Here is a 17,509-nt window from a genome sequence, read left to right as displayed (position 1 = left end):
TGTGAGAAAGTTAAATTACAGGTACAACAATGATTAAAACCTCTGAATTGATTAAGGTGTCACAGAGTAAAAACTCTGTGTGGTGTCTGATAAATTCCTACAACAGACTAAATGGCTCAAAGAAAAGATACTAAGAATGGATTCTCCCACCTTCGCCCTATTGTTCAATACACATATGATAGAGATTAAATAAAGCCAGAGAAATATGAGGATAACCAAGCAAAGAAGCATAGTAATTCTTGGAACTATGTCTCAGAAAACAAAACAAAACAAAACTGTGTTCATAGGTACTGGTACGTGACAAATAAGGAAGAAGACAACTAAGTATTTGAAAGGTTTATACTTCCCAAAGTACCACCATTCTGGACTAGGAGAGGCACTGGGCTATTGTTTTAGTCTTAAAATAACCATTGGTCCCTCAATTGTTTGGGCATGAAGTGGTTTGAGAACTCTTCTCATCCACCAACTTGGGCATATTTCTGGATGTTCACTTTAGATGTGGCCTTAAAGAATAACAGGTAGGGAACAAAAGCCAGAGGCTGCATAGAATAATGGTCAAGGGGGCTACTCCCAGGGACATAAATCAAGACCTAATCAAAGAACATTCCCCACCACCAGAGTAGGGGTCCACAAAATATCCCTCTAGTGGGATTTGAGAATTTGCCACTGATCAGTCTTCTCTGCGTCTTTTATTGCTCCCTTTTCTGAATGAAAATGTTTCGTTATATTTTTTTCCTGGTTATCTTCTAACTATCTGCACTTATTGAGTATGGGAGAAGCAGATAACTTGTCTTTACAATTTAAAATTTTCTGTGTCAATTGAAACTACATCCAGATGGATGCAGAGACTACCATGCATCACTCAGAGATCCCAGGTCAAATCCATTTTGTTGTCTTTATGTCCAAACAATGATTTTTACACTTCTGAGCTCTCACAAGTTGAGCCCTGGGGCCAGGCAGAGTCTGGAAACGTATTAGAGGCTATTTGAGTTTTTCCACAGGTTATCTACAAAGGGAAGGATCTACAGTAAACATACTGAAAACCGATGTACGGCTAAATATTACCTATGTGACGTATATACTCACAACCACTACTCTCACGCCCACATCAGACATTGCAAATCAATTATGGAATTTTTTTCCTATCGAGTCTACGGATGGTTATTCAAGTCCCTTTCAGTGTTGTATCTCTCAGGTAGTCAAGACCAACTGATCAGAGTTGGCATGGATGTGCAGTCCATTGGACATCCATACAATTAAAGAATGTAGCTCTAGAATATATTTTCTCAGATAATTGCCACTTATAGATAACTGTGGTCAGCAGCAACCTCAGCAGTAAGCAGAGTATGTTGGTCCCTGACTCTATCAGTCATACGTTCCTTTTCTGAAATTTCTTGGCTAGAGCTTCATTTTTTTTTGAGGAAATACCTTGTGCCATAGTGAAATATGGCTGGTCATGAGAAAATAGGTTGGAGGAAAGAAACATACTAGTCAGTATTCCTTCATTAATATCCTAGTGAGAATTGTAGATTCGATATGATAACATAGGGTACACATTATTATATTTACCTGAATGATAGACAGAAGGAGGGGATATTGGAAACTGAGTTATATTTAGGGAGAGGTAGGTGGGAAACAAGGCTCAGGAGGACTCAAAGAGTGAGAGTTATTTGAGGAACAAACTAAAGATAATGAGTACTGAGATACAGTATTGGATTCATTTTCCATTGCACATAGAGCTAGAGATGATTCAGTAACAGTGATGTATTGCATTGACATCATATATTAAGAAATTTGTGTCTATAGGAGCCAGAACATTATGTTAAGGTGGTAAGATGCTGAGGAAAAGAATATGGTTCTAATCTATTTGATGGAGGAACGCTACTTCTCTTGATGAGAACTTTCCAAACTAATCTTGAGGATGGGACTTAAACACACACATGCATGCACACACACACACACACACACACACACACACACATAAACACATTTATAAACAATTTCCATAGATTAAGATAAATGGATCTACAGAAGTATGTATCTACCTGCAAAGATCTGTAGCAGACATACATATTTTCAGTCAATTACATTTTTCTAACTTACATTAATTCCATCAGGAAAGATGCAGAGATTAAGGGAGTTTTCAAGTGACTTTGGAGGAAATACAGGGACTACGACTTCCTGGAAAGGTGGGATATGACACAGTAAGGATAAAGTAGGCAGAAAGATTTGGATAAAGCTTATTACAACCAGCTAATGATGGATATCGCTGGGGAGGATGTAGGAAATGTCAGGGAAAACCTTACATTCAATTAATATTTTCCCATCACATATGAAGCACCTTTACTATCATTCCTCAGCTCATCATAAACACCAAGAACTTGCATTCACGGATTGGAGAATCTATAGAATTTCTCAAGACTTAGCATAAAAGCCACATCATTGGGGCTTTATCCTACCTATCAGCTTTCCCAAGCCCTGCTTCATGTCTTTGTTTCTCAGACTGTAGACAAAAGGATTCAACATGGAAGTTAATATAGTGTAGATAACTGTTGCTATCTGGTCCTTGACAGTAAAGCTGGTAGGAGGCTGGAGATAGACATAGCTAATACTCCCATAAAACAGAGTTACCATGGTAAGATGGGAGCCACAGGTAGAGAAGGCTTTGTACTTCCCAACAGTTGAAGGGATTTTCAGAACAGTGGTGAAGATTCTTAGATAAGAGATGATGATGCACATAAAGGGGGCCATTACGACAAATAGTCCTTCTGTCTTTATCACTATCTCCTTGACAAATGTAGACGAGCAGGACAACTTCAGCACTGGGTTGAGATCACAGAAGAAGTGATGGATAATGTTGGATGCACAGAAGGTGAGTTTATTCATCAAGTGGACATGGAGGAGTGAGTGAAGAAATGGAATGAAGAAGGAAATTACCAGTAGAAGGACACAGCATTTATAGCTCATGATGGTGATGTAATGAAAGGGGTTGCATATGGCCACATAGCGGTCAATGGCCATGGACCCTAGAAGGTAACTATCTACATTACCAAAGGATAGGAAGAAATACATCTGGGTCAGGCACTCACTATAGAGGATGGTCTTTGTCTCTGATAAGAAGTTTATCAGCATCTTTGGAATAATAGCTGTTGTATAGCAAATATCAACAAAAGACAGGATGCTCAGAAAGAAATACATGGGTGTCTGTAGGCGGACATCTGAATAGATGGCCAGCATAATGATCAGGTTTCCCATCAGAATGATCAGGTAGATGGTTAGAAATAAGACAAAGAGAGGCTTCTGGTCCTCAGGCCTAGAGGAGAGTCCCAGTAAGATGAATTCAGAAGGTCTTGTTTCGTTGTTCCATCTCATGGCTTTGATTTTACTTAAAGATAAATAAAATAGACTGATCTATTTTTTGAAGCATGCATTTTCCAAGCATCTTTAATCCTTATTCTCCCACTGAGATTTTGTAAATATAATATTTATCTGCACTGATGCTTTCCTCCATTAGTGTGGAGAACTCAGGGTGAAAATTATTCTTCCATTTCCCTTCGATTTCTGAACTACTTAGAAACAATGGGAAAATACATTACAGAAGGAGTAGTGAGATCAGAAAGAGAAATGGACATAGACAGAGAGAGACTTCCCTTTTCTATTGTCTTGCATTCTGTTTGATAATCATATTCTGACTTATGGTTCAGGGTAATATGGCTTGGGCACAGATTGAGGCATGGGGAAAAGTCTTTGTCTATTTAGATATTTTAGTGGATAAACTTGTCTGGATAATTACAAACTTTTGAATAATATGCTCCTTGAATTCATTTGCTTTCCTCCCTATCACTTATCCTGGAATCTGGATGCTGAATTCTGAAATTACCATACAATCTCTTCTTTCCTATCACTGTGATAAGTATATCCTTTCTGCCCTAGTGCGTTACTATTCAAGAAAGGAAGAAAAGATGCAAACAGAGACACAGATCCAGTGTGGCATGGATAGAGCCCTTTTCCTATTTTTAAACACATCCTATCCTAGGTCCCCAACTTGTGGGTTCTAACATCATTGTGCATATATCTGTGCAAGCGTGTTTATTTGTAAGTGTGGATTTGCCCGTACAACCACCTCAACCATAGATACAGCTGCCCAGGACTTACCAGATGTTTGACAAACACTCAGCTCTTCTTGAGTCTGAGTGGTTCCCCCCAGACACTGCAGGGATCTCCTCATCTGACAGAGCTATAGTGACATGCTCTGTGATTTGTCCTCTGATTTGTCCTCAACTCCCTGGAGTTCAGCTGGAAAACCAGTAGAAAACAACCATGTTTTTCAATTATGAAAGATATTCCTCTAAGGAACCAAGAGAATATCTCATGCTTTCTTCTCCTCCAAGTAGCCCTGTCCCTCTCCATGTTTCCTAAAATTCTATGCAAGGCCTGGGCGTTTCTGGCAAAGGAAAAAATCAACAAAATGAAAAGGCAATCTACGGGATGGGAGAAAATATGTGCAAACCATATATCTGATAAGAGGTTAATATCCAAAATATATAAGGAACTCATACAACTTAATAGCAAAAAAACAACCCAATTAAAAAAATTGGCAAGGAATTTGAATAGATATTTCTCCAAAGAAGCCATCCAAATAACCAACAGGTATATGAAAAAGTACTCTACTCTACTAATCATCGGTGAAACACAAATCAAAACCACAATGAGATATCACCGCACCCCTGTTAGAATGGCTATTCCAAAAGATGAATGATAAGTGCTGGTGAGAACGTGGAGAAAAAGGATCCCTAGTATACATTTGGTGGGAGTATATATTTGTATAGTTATTATGAAAAACAGCATGGAGTTTCCTCAAAAAATTCAAAACAGGACTACCATATGAGTCAACAATCTCACTTCTGAGTATATAACCAAAGGAAATGAAATCAAGATCTCTAAGAGATAACTGCACTCTCATGTTCATTTCAGCACTATTCACAGTAGCCAAGATATGAAAAGAAACTAAATGTCCATTGACAGATGAATGGAGAAAGAAAACGTGATGTGATATATATATTTATCACACTTAAGTATATAAGTTAAAGTTGGATGCTGCATTTTCCTATGTCCCTTCCTGTCTGATCCCTCATTGTAGTTTATATTGGTGCTGAAAAGTTTCTTTAGTGCTTTCAAGATAATTGGCCTAGGGAACAAACATAAATAGCAGTGGAGAACGTAGAAAGATGGAGAGTTTTGATGGGAGATGGAAGGGAGTGGTAGTTTCTCTGAGACTTTACTCCCAAGAAAGATATATTTGTAAGATATAGTGGGGAATTTGGCATATACTCAGGGATAATTGTAATTTCAAATTGAAAATATTGTCAGAACCTCAAGAAATTGACCTATGTGGTTAGCGTAGAAAGAAGGGGAATATTCTTGAAGTAGCAGGACACTGAGTTCCCATGTAGAAGACAGTGTGGTCTAGTGGAGAAATCGGACTTGGACATACGGTGTGAGTTAGTTTCAGCACGTTTTCTCCAAATTGTGGGAATGCAGGAAAGAACCTATTGCTTTTTATAGTTTCAGTCATCCCATGTAAAGTAGTGCTAATAAAATTTCCCTCATTTGTGGGGGGCTGGCTGGATGGCGCAAGTGGTTAAGTGCACGTGCTCCGCTGCGGAGACTCGAGGTTCGCTGGTTCGGATCCCGGCACGCACCCGACGCACTGGTTGGCAAGCCATGTTGTGGCAGCGTCCCATATAAAAGTGGAGGAAGATGGGCATGGATGTTAGCCCAGGGCCAGTCTTCCTCAGCAAAAAAGAGGAGGATTGGCAGATGTTAGCTCAGGGCCGATCCTCCTCACAAAAAAAAAAAAAATTACCTCATTTGTACCTGTACTTCTCTTTTGTTTACCTGACACTTTAAATTATGTTTTATCATTTATCCTCACTAGAATGGAGGGTCCATTAGGGACATAATCAATTATTTTTCAGTGGTGTATCCTTAATGGCTGTCAGAATGCCTTACACATAGTTCATGATAAATCCAAAAATTACATAGGTGAATGAATTGTCTATTCCAGAGTCTTGAAGTATGTAGGTTCTTAGGTAAGTGAGAGCTTCCTTTCTCCTAATTTCTAAGAGTATCTTGAGCATGAGTGGGTTGAATAATATCCTCACAACAAACTCTTTATCCTTAACAAGAATAGATTCCTTCACGGATTAGTAAGAGAAAGATTGAGAAGTTGGAGAAATATATTTTTACAACTCCAATTGGCATAGCCATAGGAAAGTGCTCCAGTTGGTGGTTAAGAACATAGGTTTGGTTTCAGACAGACTAGGAACTGAATCTTCGTTAAAATGCTTTAAGTCTGTGGAGAACCTCAATTATCTACTTTTGAAGTATTTCAACAGGAATAGCAATTCTTATGTGATGTTTCCTATGTATAAAGCCTTGTTTTAAGCACTTTACATAATCTCATTTATACCCATTAACAACATCATAAGGTATGGACTGTTATTATCCCCCTTTACTGATTAGAAAACTGAGGTATATATAGGTTAAGATATTTGCCCAGGATCACTCAGTTGGTAAGTGGTAGAGCTGGGATTATAACGTCACAGTCTGTTAGCCTAAACACTAAGCTATACTGCCTTTCATAGTACTAACCCAAAAGTGCTATTATGAGCATGAAATGAACAAAGCATGCACACCTAACGTGGTATCTGTCACATAGTCACCACTCAATATCTATTAACTCATATTTTATAATCATTACCCTCTCGTACTCCTTAGAGCCTTTTCTGTGGGAATATGTCCCCTTTTCTCTTGGTCAACTTATAACATGTCATCAACCAACTCTTCTTCTTCAGCTCCCATCCTTCATAGGCCTGATACTCAGTCCTCACTCTAGCTGGCCTGAGTCCTAGCTTGTCTCTGGGTGTTTTGACCACAGGAGTGCTGGGACTCAAAGTGAGTCCCACTCTGTGGAAATTACAGCCTAGTGTTACAGACAGCCTTGGCTTGGAGGAGAGGTCTTTTGGCTTCCCTGTAGTGTTCACAATCACTACATCTCATAATCTACAACTTGAGGAAATGAGAGATGTTAAGTTATTCCCCTACATTCTTCCAGTCCTCAGGGATCTAAGCCAATTTCATTAAAAAATTGACCGTCAATTTTGGATTGCTTCTTGATAAATCATCTAGAACAGCAGTCATCAAAATTGCACAATAGACAGATTCCTTTAACAGGAAAAAAATCCCATGGAATCCCTGGGTTAACATGTTTTATTCTACAGTTAGTAGCATACATATGAACAAAAAACCATAAACCTTAATAAATTTACTAATATACCATTTTAACTGTAAAACTATAATAGAGATACAAATTAAATTCAAGCCAAGTGTCATAGACATATTTCAAATAAGAAGAATAATTAAGGGACATATGATGTTTTTTAAGTGAAACTAAACCAATAGTGGTGGCATTAATAGTGGAGATTTTAAATTCAAGTCCGTTCTGAACTTAATGACTTCCTGGTTTTTACTTTGCCAATATGATAGCTGCAAATAAATATTTTATATATAACAAACAAAATGCTATTAATAATTTCAAGTCTTTGTTTACTAGTTTTGGATAATAAAACCAAATGCTTAGCCCAAATTTTCTAGTGCTCAATCCTATAAAACCAATTTTAATGAATGTTAATTGATAACTTTCAGAATAAGGCAGGTATGATTTGCACTATTACATAAATTTGCATTAAATAATATCCAATCCAGCTCTTTCTGAAATCAGTAATAGGAAAATAGTATCTGAATTTATCTTTATTTAGGGAAGTTACTGAAAAACACTTTTAATTTCAACAAGGGATTTGCTGGTAGGTTCTTGAGTGGAATAAAATATTGGAAATGGTGATTTCAAAAATGAAATCATAAATAAAAATTCTTGCAATTGTTTTCATTTTCATTTTTCTTTTAATGTACAAACTAGAAAACATCTTTTTCTTTGCTAATAAGCTAGTAAGTTCAAAAAAGTAAAAATACTGAGTTAACTTCTTCATACTAAATAATTTTCTTAATGTTGTATCAAAGTTTCAATGTCTTAAAAAGGTTGATGCTAAGGACTTATTTTATAAAATATGTTTCATTTCTAAAAGTTTAGACTTTAAACTTAAATTGTTCACCAGACATTCTGAGGTTGTTGGGCAATTATTTCAAGTTTACTTTGGGTCAAGCCATTTTAATGGTATTTAGAGTTCCTTAACATCAAAATCAGATGATCTCGTATTTATGTTATTCATTGTTGCAATTGTCATGGTAAATAAAATATAGAAATACAGGCTCTGGAATTTCATTAATTTAGCTTTTAAGAAGAGGCGTCCTGAGTCCAGTATAGTCCTTGCTACCAGAGATCACAGGATGGGCCTGAGTCCTTGCCTCCCATGATTTAATCAACTGAGCACTGTCTCTATTCTGTCTTCCTTATATTGCTAGGATTAAAGCACCATAAAAGTGGGTGACAGTATATTATATTATTATAAAAAACATTAATAATTCCTTGATCCCAATTTTTTTATGGATTATGGGTGTTTAATTAGCCTAGTAATGAGATTGGAGAATGAGTTAGATAATTGATTGTGAAAACAAAGGAAATAATGAGAAAAAATACCTTCGTCCCATAAATATTTACTCTTGGTAAACATCGTGTTGGAGAATGATAGGTAAAACAGGGCGTTTCATTGGGTCAGGGAACTAGGGTTAATGAGAGAACGATTGTCACTTGCTGGCCGTTTATCTAGCCACTCTTTCTTGAGTGCTTGCTTTATGCCAGGCACTGTGCTAGGCACTGGATACAGAGGTGAATTTACAGCTCCTTCTCTCCAGGAGCGCACAGTCAAATAGAGGAATTGGGCTATACAAAGTGCATCCTACCAACATCTGAAAAACCTGAATTCACTTTGGTTGTGTAATATCAACAATGGTTGTAGCAGTAATGGTGGCTGCAACAAGAACAGTTATTATTTGAGCATTTTACTATGGGCCAGTCTTTATATTTAGCACTTTATATGTAATATTCTAATCCTTAAAGCAATCATTTATTTAAAAACTAGGGGTTATTACCACTTTATACATAAATAGACTAAAGCTCAGAGGTTTTAAGTAATTGCCAAATTCACAGAGTTTGTAAGATGTATATCTCAGAATTATATTCAGGTTTATTTGGCTCCAAAGCCCAATTTTAGGCCACTACATCATACTTATTATATCATAAGAAGATAATAAAGTGATGACTAAGTGAGTTATTTGGGAAATGAGACACAAGTGTCTGCCGTTTGGGATGCCTGGGCATTGGCTAAGTGTCTCCCCTGCCCTATCAGGATCAGTGGCATCGAGGCGTTGCCAGGAACTTGAGGTGCTTTTAATCTTCCCTTGAGAGTATGTCTCTACTTTCTTGCTCTATGCGATGGTGGGAGGCATTGTAGCTGACCTCCCCCAGGTGGCTCTAGGGGAAAGGCCTCTGAGGCCCCATAGTCTCTATATCTCACCTATGCTCAGTAGCCCTGACGTAGCATCATGCACTTGCTCTGTCCTTCAGCACCATGGCCAGATCCCTGGGATCTGATAGAAGGCTAGAGCCACAGTCAGAGAAGTTCTTTCTTGCCAGGTGAGTGTGTTGCTGGGGAACTAGCCTTCATTCTCCACCCTGTTTCCCCCTGACTAATTCTTATTTTTCTCTATCAATAACCAGTCTCTCACTATGGACCTAACTTGCTTAACATTATCCTTTCTCCTTTATGTCCTCACAGCCATTGCCCCTCTCTCCTCAACACCGATAATCTCTCTCACCAGCCCTCCTTTCTGTTCCTATTTCTTGATGTTCCATTTCTCATACACTTTTCTTTCATTTACACCATATCATGACCCCTTCCATTCTGCTTTCTTTCTGCTCTTTCTACATTTCCACCCTTCTCTCACTCATCATCCACATGCCTTTCTTCTTTCTCTCCAAATCTTTATTTCTCCTCGTTATCTCTGTCCCAATCATTAAAAATTGCTATCCTCAATTATGCTTCTCTCTCTGCTCATTTCAAAAGTTCTTCCTCTTATTGCCTTATGTTCTTTTCGTTCATCCATTCACTCTGTACTCTCCTTCCATTCTACGTTTCCATTCTCTCTCTTTCCCAACTGCTTTGTCTCATTCTTTCCACACAATTTGTAGAAATATGGAATTTTAGGAAGGAATGTTTAGAAGAAACACCCAATTGAGAGTTAACTCTGCTTTTCAATAACTATTTTCTGAATTTTTGTCACATATATACAGCTTATACACAACATACACACACATGTGCATATACATGTTCACACACAGTTATATCACATTCACATTATTCATTCAGAACGCCAGCTGTTCTCTGAGTAAAATAGAGGGCAGTTTTCGTGTCAACTAGGAGAGTCTTTATGTGTTACATGCTGCCATGATTTTGATATCTCCTACGAATCTTTTCATAACTTCAGCTCCTTTCTGACCTCACCTAAGGCTGAGAGGGGTCTGCTCCAAAGGAGCTCCACAAGCCCCCTTGCTTATATTTAACATGTCACTTGTCACACTGTTGTTCATCCAATGTTTATTTTTCCTTTTTTTCTACAATGTGGCTTCCTCATGGCAGAGTCTTTGCATTGTTTGTCCTAATGTGCCATCACAGGTAAGAGTTCAATATATGTACAACAGATAGATTAATTAACAAATGGATAGATAAATAATTGAATATGTTCTGGATCATGTGATTACCTTCTGCACTTGATCTAGCCACCATTATTTTCTGGGAAACATAGGCAAATTCAGGTATTCAGATCAGTTGTTTAAAACTCCATCCCTTCTCTTCTCTCTCCTCTCAGATATTTTCAGATGCATGGATTCCAGCTGATAGTCACTATTTAAAGTAACATTTGTGATTTGTGAGAAAAATAGTCTTTGACAAGTGCTCTTACAAAATTATTAAGTAACTCCTGTGTGATTGATTTATAGTGATTAGATCTACATTTTGTGCCCTGCTTCATACTCCTCCAGCTCCTTTCCTGCTTTTCTTTTGACTGTCCTTCTGTCTCCTTTCCTCTTCAGTCACCATTGTTCTCTCTGGATTCTTCATCCATGTTATTAACCCTCCTTTATATACTCTGATTCATCATTTACTTCATTTTTTTTACCAGAATTATAGGATGGATCCTTCAGCCCCATACTGTAGTAGTGAGGTCTGCCAGGTTTGTAAATATAGATTTATGAATAATTGTTACTAAGTTGGTCAATGAGCCTCTAGGATTGAATATGTTTCTTGGGGAAAGTGAAGGGGATGGGAGAGGAAGTGAGAAAAAGACATAGAAAAGAGCTAACCACCCACAGAAGGAGGATTAAATTCATAATTTTACAGTATTAAGGAGATTGGAAAAAACCAAATGTCAAGAATGCCCTGATAGTGGTTAAAAAAGCCATCAGTAGAGAAGGAAAATGAAGAAGCATTGAAAAAAGCACTGGTCAAGATGCCTAATTCTCTGTGTTAAAATTCCTGTTCTGTTACCGACTAGCTGTGCAATATTAAGCGAGTTTCTTAATTTCTCTGTGCCTCAGTTTCCCCAACTATAAAAAGGGATCAAAATAGTATTTACTTTTAGAATACAGGTTTAATAAGATCATGCATGTAGAGTGCTTCAAACTGTGTTTGGCAGATAGCAATGACTCCAGAAATGGTACCTATAACTGCTGCTGCTGCTACTACTGTTGTTATAGATCTTTGTAAATGGTGAGAATGGCCCATTGATAACCTTGGAAGCAAAAATTTGAATAAATTGCTTTATAAGTAAACTATACTTAATTATACTAAATATATCAAATGGATTTGATAGATCATAAGATATGAATTATAACTTTTTAAACATTAACAGGTATTTTATTTAATTCTTCTAACAACTTTGTGAAAATAGTTTCTATGCCTATTTTACTGTTGAGGAATTCAAGACTCAGACCAGTCAAGCCACTTGCTCATGTAAGGGAGTTAGTAACTTGGGGCACAGAAAACTCTGTCAGCTTGAATCCATATTCTGTAGCAGAAATAACTAAATAACCCAAATACACATTACAGAGAATGGATGAATACATTATGCTATATTTACACAAAGGGCTATTACATAGCAATTAAGAATAAATGAACCACAGCTATATCCAATGGTATCAGTGAAACTGGGTAATATAACATTGAAGCGTAAAATCAAGTCACCCCAAGTTATTTAAAGTTTGTTACCCTTTTACAAATGCCAGATCATCTCAAACTGAGCAATATTCTTCTTGGAATACCTATAGTAGAAATATAACAAATATAAACATGCATTAACAAAAGAAAGAGAATGATTAACCCAAGATTCAGGAGGTTGGTTAACTTAGGCAGGGAGTGACAGGAAGAGGTGTTGGAGAAGGTTCATATAAGTAGATATGAGTTATAATCAATGTTCGTTTGCGTGTCAGACGGTAAGTTAATGGGTGTTTATAACAATATTCAAAACCAAGGGAACAAGAAAGCAGGTGATGCTTTGACCAATGAAGAGACTGCAGCGTGAACCAAGAATTATGATTAATTCAGTCCTGGGCTCCTGAGGCTGGAGGAATATAGGCAGTTACGAGCCCTCCACCTGGGTCTCTTACAGTCTTGCTGAAGATTTCTCCCTCCTATTCCAGAGTCCTGTCTAAACTTTTTCTCTGGCTCTAGAACTCTAGAGTCAGCCCCAAATGAAAGAGCTTCCATCATAAATTTACTGTAGGACTTACCACAGCAAGCCAGAGAAATAGGAATGGGACTTGGAATCATAGGATATACCTGGGACTAGAGAAAGACAATTTAGGGAAACTTCTAGGCTCATTGACTCATTGTAGGTCTGATAGTTACAATTCACATGTATTGTGACATCTTTGTTTTTTCCATAACGTTTTGGAAAATTGTTTTGGAGAAAAATCTCTGGTTCTCCCAGTTCCAAGATAGATATTACCTAATTTTGGATTCTCCATGATGTACTGGCTTGAGTACTTGAGTCCTGGTGCTAAGTGTGTGATTGAGTTAACTGAATAACATCAGATGGATGTTATTTTGAGCTAGAAAGGTGTGCTTAGTCTTGTGAAGGAATAAATAATGAAAATATAAGACAAAAGCTCTTATATCTCAGTTTCTGTCCTTGCCTTTACCGTTTATGTTTTTAATAAGAAAAGTTTCACAATATAGAAAAATGTGTAGAGACCAAGACAATGAAATACAACTCAACATCCACTTTAAAAAAACTTAACATTTGCCTTTTTTTGGTTTCAGTTCTTATTTTGAAAAAATGGACTGTTACAGATACAGTTAAAACCCAAACTTCTTCTCTGTCCTATCTTCTATCCTTCTTCCTTCCCCAAAGACACCCACTATCCTGAATAACATAGTCATCATTCTCATGTAAGTTCCCAAGTTTTATATGTATACATACATTATATATATTTTTACAAAAATAGAATAATGTTTTTATATGTTTTAAAACTTCATATTTGTTGTACTTTCCCATTCTGAAATGGCATTTTTCAGTTAACATTGTGTCTTAGAGACTTAAGCTTATTGAAGTGTGTGGATCTGCTTTTTCAACTGCCGTATAATGTTAGTAAACTACAAATTAAAAAATATATATACAGTTGTGGTACAATATTTAACTGAATAACCTATCTTTCATCCACTAAGAATGCCACCTCTGTTATACATCACAATTTCTAAAAATTGTGAGTTTGTGTTGAGGCTATCATTTTCTGTATTCCACAGGTCCATTTAGCCACATATTAGCCACAAAATGAGTCTCAAAAAGCTTAAGAACTAATCTCATAGAGATTTAATCCTCTGGCCACAACGTTATTCAGTTAGAAATCAATAATGAGAAGATATTTTAATAAAAATGTTTGGAAGCTAAAATGCATCTCAAAACATTATTGAAGGCCTTAAAGAACATTTGAGGAAGAAATCAAGTGCAATTCCTGCCAGTGCATAGAGACAGTTTGAGAAGGCTGCATTTACAGAATTTGTTGGGATAAAGATGTACAAGTTTTCCTTGGACTAACTGGATCCAAGGAAGGTGCATGAGCTGTGTCATCTTAAAAAGTACCCCACCAAAGAGGGCTTCCTGCTGGGGTGAGACAACCTTAGAAGATTAAACCTAGGGTGGTGCAGTCAGATGCCAATCCTAAAGGAGGGCTCTAAAGGATCAGCCGGGGTTTTAAGTAGCCTTGTCTGGGAAGAATGCAGTAATAGTTACCTGTGGGTAGTCTCAAATGGGCTCATATGAAGCTCCACAAGAGAAAGATTCTGTATTTGTGATCTGTACCAAGGGCACCACTCAGTGAGAGCTTACCTTTCCTTCTTCCTTCTACTTTGACCCTGCAATAGCAAGAGACAAGTTACAGCTAGGATGGATAAGATGGTACAGTAATGAAGTCAGCCACATTCTTCTTTCCCTAATGCAGGTTTCTGAATGAGAGTATGACTCCTCCTGGGGAAGGAAGAAAGGTTTAAATTGCTTGAGATTTGAAGTTTTGATATTCAATTGGATTGGATTTTTAGTACTTAAAAATGAGATTTTTCAAAAGCAGTAGTGTGAAAAAAGTTGCTTCCTGCTTTGCTTCCACAAAGTTCAACTTCTTCCAAAAACACTGTTTTAACAGAAGATTTTCTCCTTCGATCTTGACTACCTTATTAGATAAGTACCATGTTACCACCATTTGAAGATGAGAAAACATAACATGTCCAGTATCAAATAGCTAATGGAGTTAGCTGTTTGATAGCTAACTTAGATATGGAGTTAGACTCCATGTAAGTCTGAATCCAAATCCTTTGCTATTAACTTCTAGACTACTGCTGTTTAATAGAAAATCTATTTCATTTATTTAACAGACATTTAATGATCAGTCACTAAATGGCAGGCTCAATGCCAGGTATTAGGAAGTCAGTGATGAATATATGCACACGTGTGTATGTATATATGTGTATATATGCACTCATGTGTATGTATATATATGCATATATGTCTGAGTATATGTGTAAACATACACATCCAAGTGTCTAACAGTCTACACTGGGATACAGGCAAAATCAGTTGTTACAAAGTGAACTGAAGAGTGAAAAGTGCTCTAGTGAAATAATGTGCTGGGACTCGGTGAAGACTTCAAGTAAAAATGAAAACTGACTGAGTGCTCAAGATGAGCAGCCTTTCACCAATTAGCTTGTGAGGATGAAGTTTGAGCCCTGAGGGAATGGAATGACATTCTATGGAAGAGAAAACAGCATACATACAAATGTTTTTACTTTTGGATAGTTTAAAGGGATAGAGAATTTTAATTTGGTAGTTATTTTCTGTCAGCACTTTGAAGATATTATTTCCTTGTTTTCTAGAGTTTTTCGTTGCTGAGAAATCTTCTGTCAGAAAGTCTTTCTTTTTATGTAGGTAATCTTTTCTTTCTCTCTGATTGATTTTAATATTTTCTGTTTGTATTTGTTGTTTAACAATGTCCCTAACACAGTGTCTATGTATGGCTTTTAAAAAATTTGTCTTGTTTGAGAGTTATTGTGATTCTTCAATCTAAGTATCCATTTATTTCATTAAGTCTGGAAAATTCTTGGTCTGTGTCTCTTCAATATTGCCTCTCCTCTATTTTCTAAAGATTCTTCTTCTTGGATTTGTTTGAAGTATAGTGGATCTCCTCACTTTTTCTTCCACAAGTCTTAACTCCTCTTTGCACATCTTGGTCACTTTGTACTGTCTTCTGGGTATTTTTTTCAGAGCTAGCTTCTCTCTTCAGCCACTGTCCAACCCATTCATTGAATTTTTAATTTGAATGTGAATATTTTTACTTTCTAGTAATTCTTTTTGGGTCTTTTCCAAATCTGTTGTATTTTATTTTTATAGTGTCTTGTTGCTTACAGTCTTTATTCCTTCCTTAGATACAAAGTATTTATAATTCCTAATAGATTAGTTAATTTTATTGTGTTTAGAGGGAGATAATCCTATTTTTTGTTGATTGCTGATTGTCTTCATAACGAATAGGTTTTGTGTGTGTCTTATAATTTTGAATTGTAAGCTCGTCTTTTTGTTTGGTTTTTATTTGTGGGATTCCTGTACAGTCTGGTGTCAGCGAGTCCTGAAGGAGAAGTTTTATGTTTGCTTCTACAAGGTACCACAAAGCTTTTACCAGTCTGAGAGTGATTTTTATGTTAATTTGTCAATTTGAGGGTTCTAGGATCATATGTATTATGTAAATCCGCTTTATTCATTCCATGTGCTGTACAGACCCGTAACTGCTTTCCCATGGGAGACATTTTCCTCTCCATGTAGTACAGGTTGAGAGAGAGCGTTTTCCTTGGGTCTCCTGTAGCCACTGGTACATATGTATTTTCCTGTTTATGTGTACCCTTTCACTGAAAGTTTAACCTTTTGAACATCCTGAATTCATGTGGTGGTCTCTACCTCTTGCCTCACAGAGGCCTAAGCTCTCATTTCTGGTTCTACACTGGGGTTAATGTTCAAGCCTCTGAACTCCAAAGCCTGTTACTATAAAACCTCCCACCAATCAGTTACCACCACCACCTACCCATCATGGACAGTTTAGATATGACTTTTTCATATCCATCCTTGATTATAGAACCTTGTATTTCCCTTCCATTCTTAAAAGCTCAGTTATGAATTAAAAGGATGATTATTACATTTTCTCTAAATTTCTATCTGTGTTGAGTGGGAAAGTGTCATTTACTACCTCATATTTCAGGAAGCTGAAGTTCTCAAAATCACTTGTGAAGATCTTACCCTGTTCAGGGAACTAATAAAAAACTGTCTAGTTTTAAAAACACTGGGTAGGTGAATCAACATCAGCCTGGTAAGACAGGTTAGGTACTGACAGTGAAAGTTCCTTACAAGCCGGATCAAGCTATGTGGATTTTATTCTGAAGGCTCTGACTCTTTAAACATGGAATCACATGTTGGAAGTTTTACTCTGGCATCAGCATGGAAGATCTATCAGGGGACATAAGTAGAGAAACTAGTAATGAGGCCATGAAATTAGTACTGGTCAGAGATGCTGAAGCTTAAATAGTGTTGGCGGCCTAAGAGCAAAGGATGGATGTAGGGAATAATGTAGAAGTCAAGGACTGATTGAATATGGGAAGATGAGGGAGAGATTCCCCAGTTTTTGGTTTGGGTAAGCAGATGGGTGATAATGATGATGCTGTTAACCAACCAAATGGAATAAAGGGGAAAAACAAATTATTTCTATGACAACATGAAGCAATTTCGCTATAAAACTACTTATAAAGAATTATTTTTTTTAAAATGTTACATTAAATGTAACAAATGTAAATACATTAAATGGTACATTGTGTTCCTTACAGGTTCAGAGGGAAGAAATCATGAGGACTGCAAAGGGATGAGGTGTGAATGGAAAACAAGGAGCTAGAGACAGTGAGTATAGGAA

General features: G+C 36.9%; 1 protein-coding gene across 1 annotated transcript; it reads right to left on the bottom strand.

The window, feature by feature from the left end:
- Positions 1-2,439: 2,439 nt before the first annotated feature.
- Positions 2,440-3,375, bottom strand: LOC131393727 (olfactory receptor 1L1-like). Its single transcript, XM_058524769.1, has one exon. The coding sequence runs from the start codon at positions 3,370-3,372 to the stop codon at positions 2,440-2,442; it is 933 nt and encodes a 310-aa protein (XP_058380752.1). The 5' UTR covers positions 3,373-3,375.
- Positions 3,376-17,509: the final 14,134 nt, after the last annotated feature.

Source organism: Diceros bicornis, chromosome 28 (genome assembly GCF_020826845.1).
Source record: "Diceros bicornis minor isolate mBicDic1 chromosome 28, mDicBic1.mat.cur, whole genome shotgun sequence".
Taxonomy (NCBI): domain Eukaryota; kingdom Metazoa; phylum Chordata; class Mammalia; order Perissodactyla; family Rhinocerotidae; genus Diceros; species Diceros bicornis.
This window is presented reverse-complemented; position numbering and strand designations above follow the sequence as displayed.

Excerpts from the sequence above, each read along its gene's own strand:
- LOC131393727 (XM_058524769.1), bottom strand. The coding sequence starts at position 3,372 with ATGAGATGGAACAACGAAACAAGACCTTCTGAATTCATCTTACTGGGA.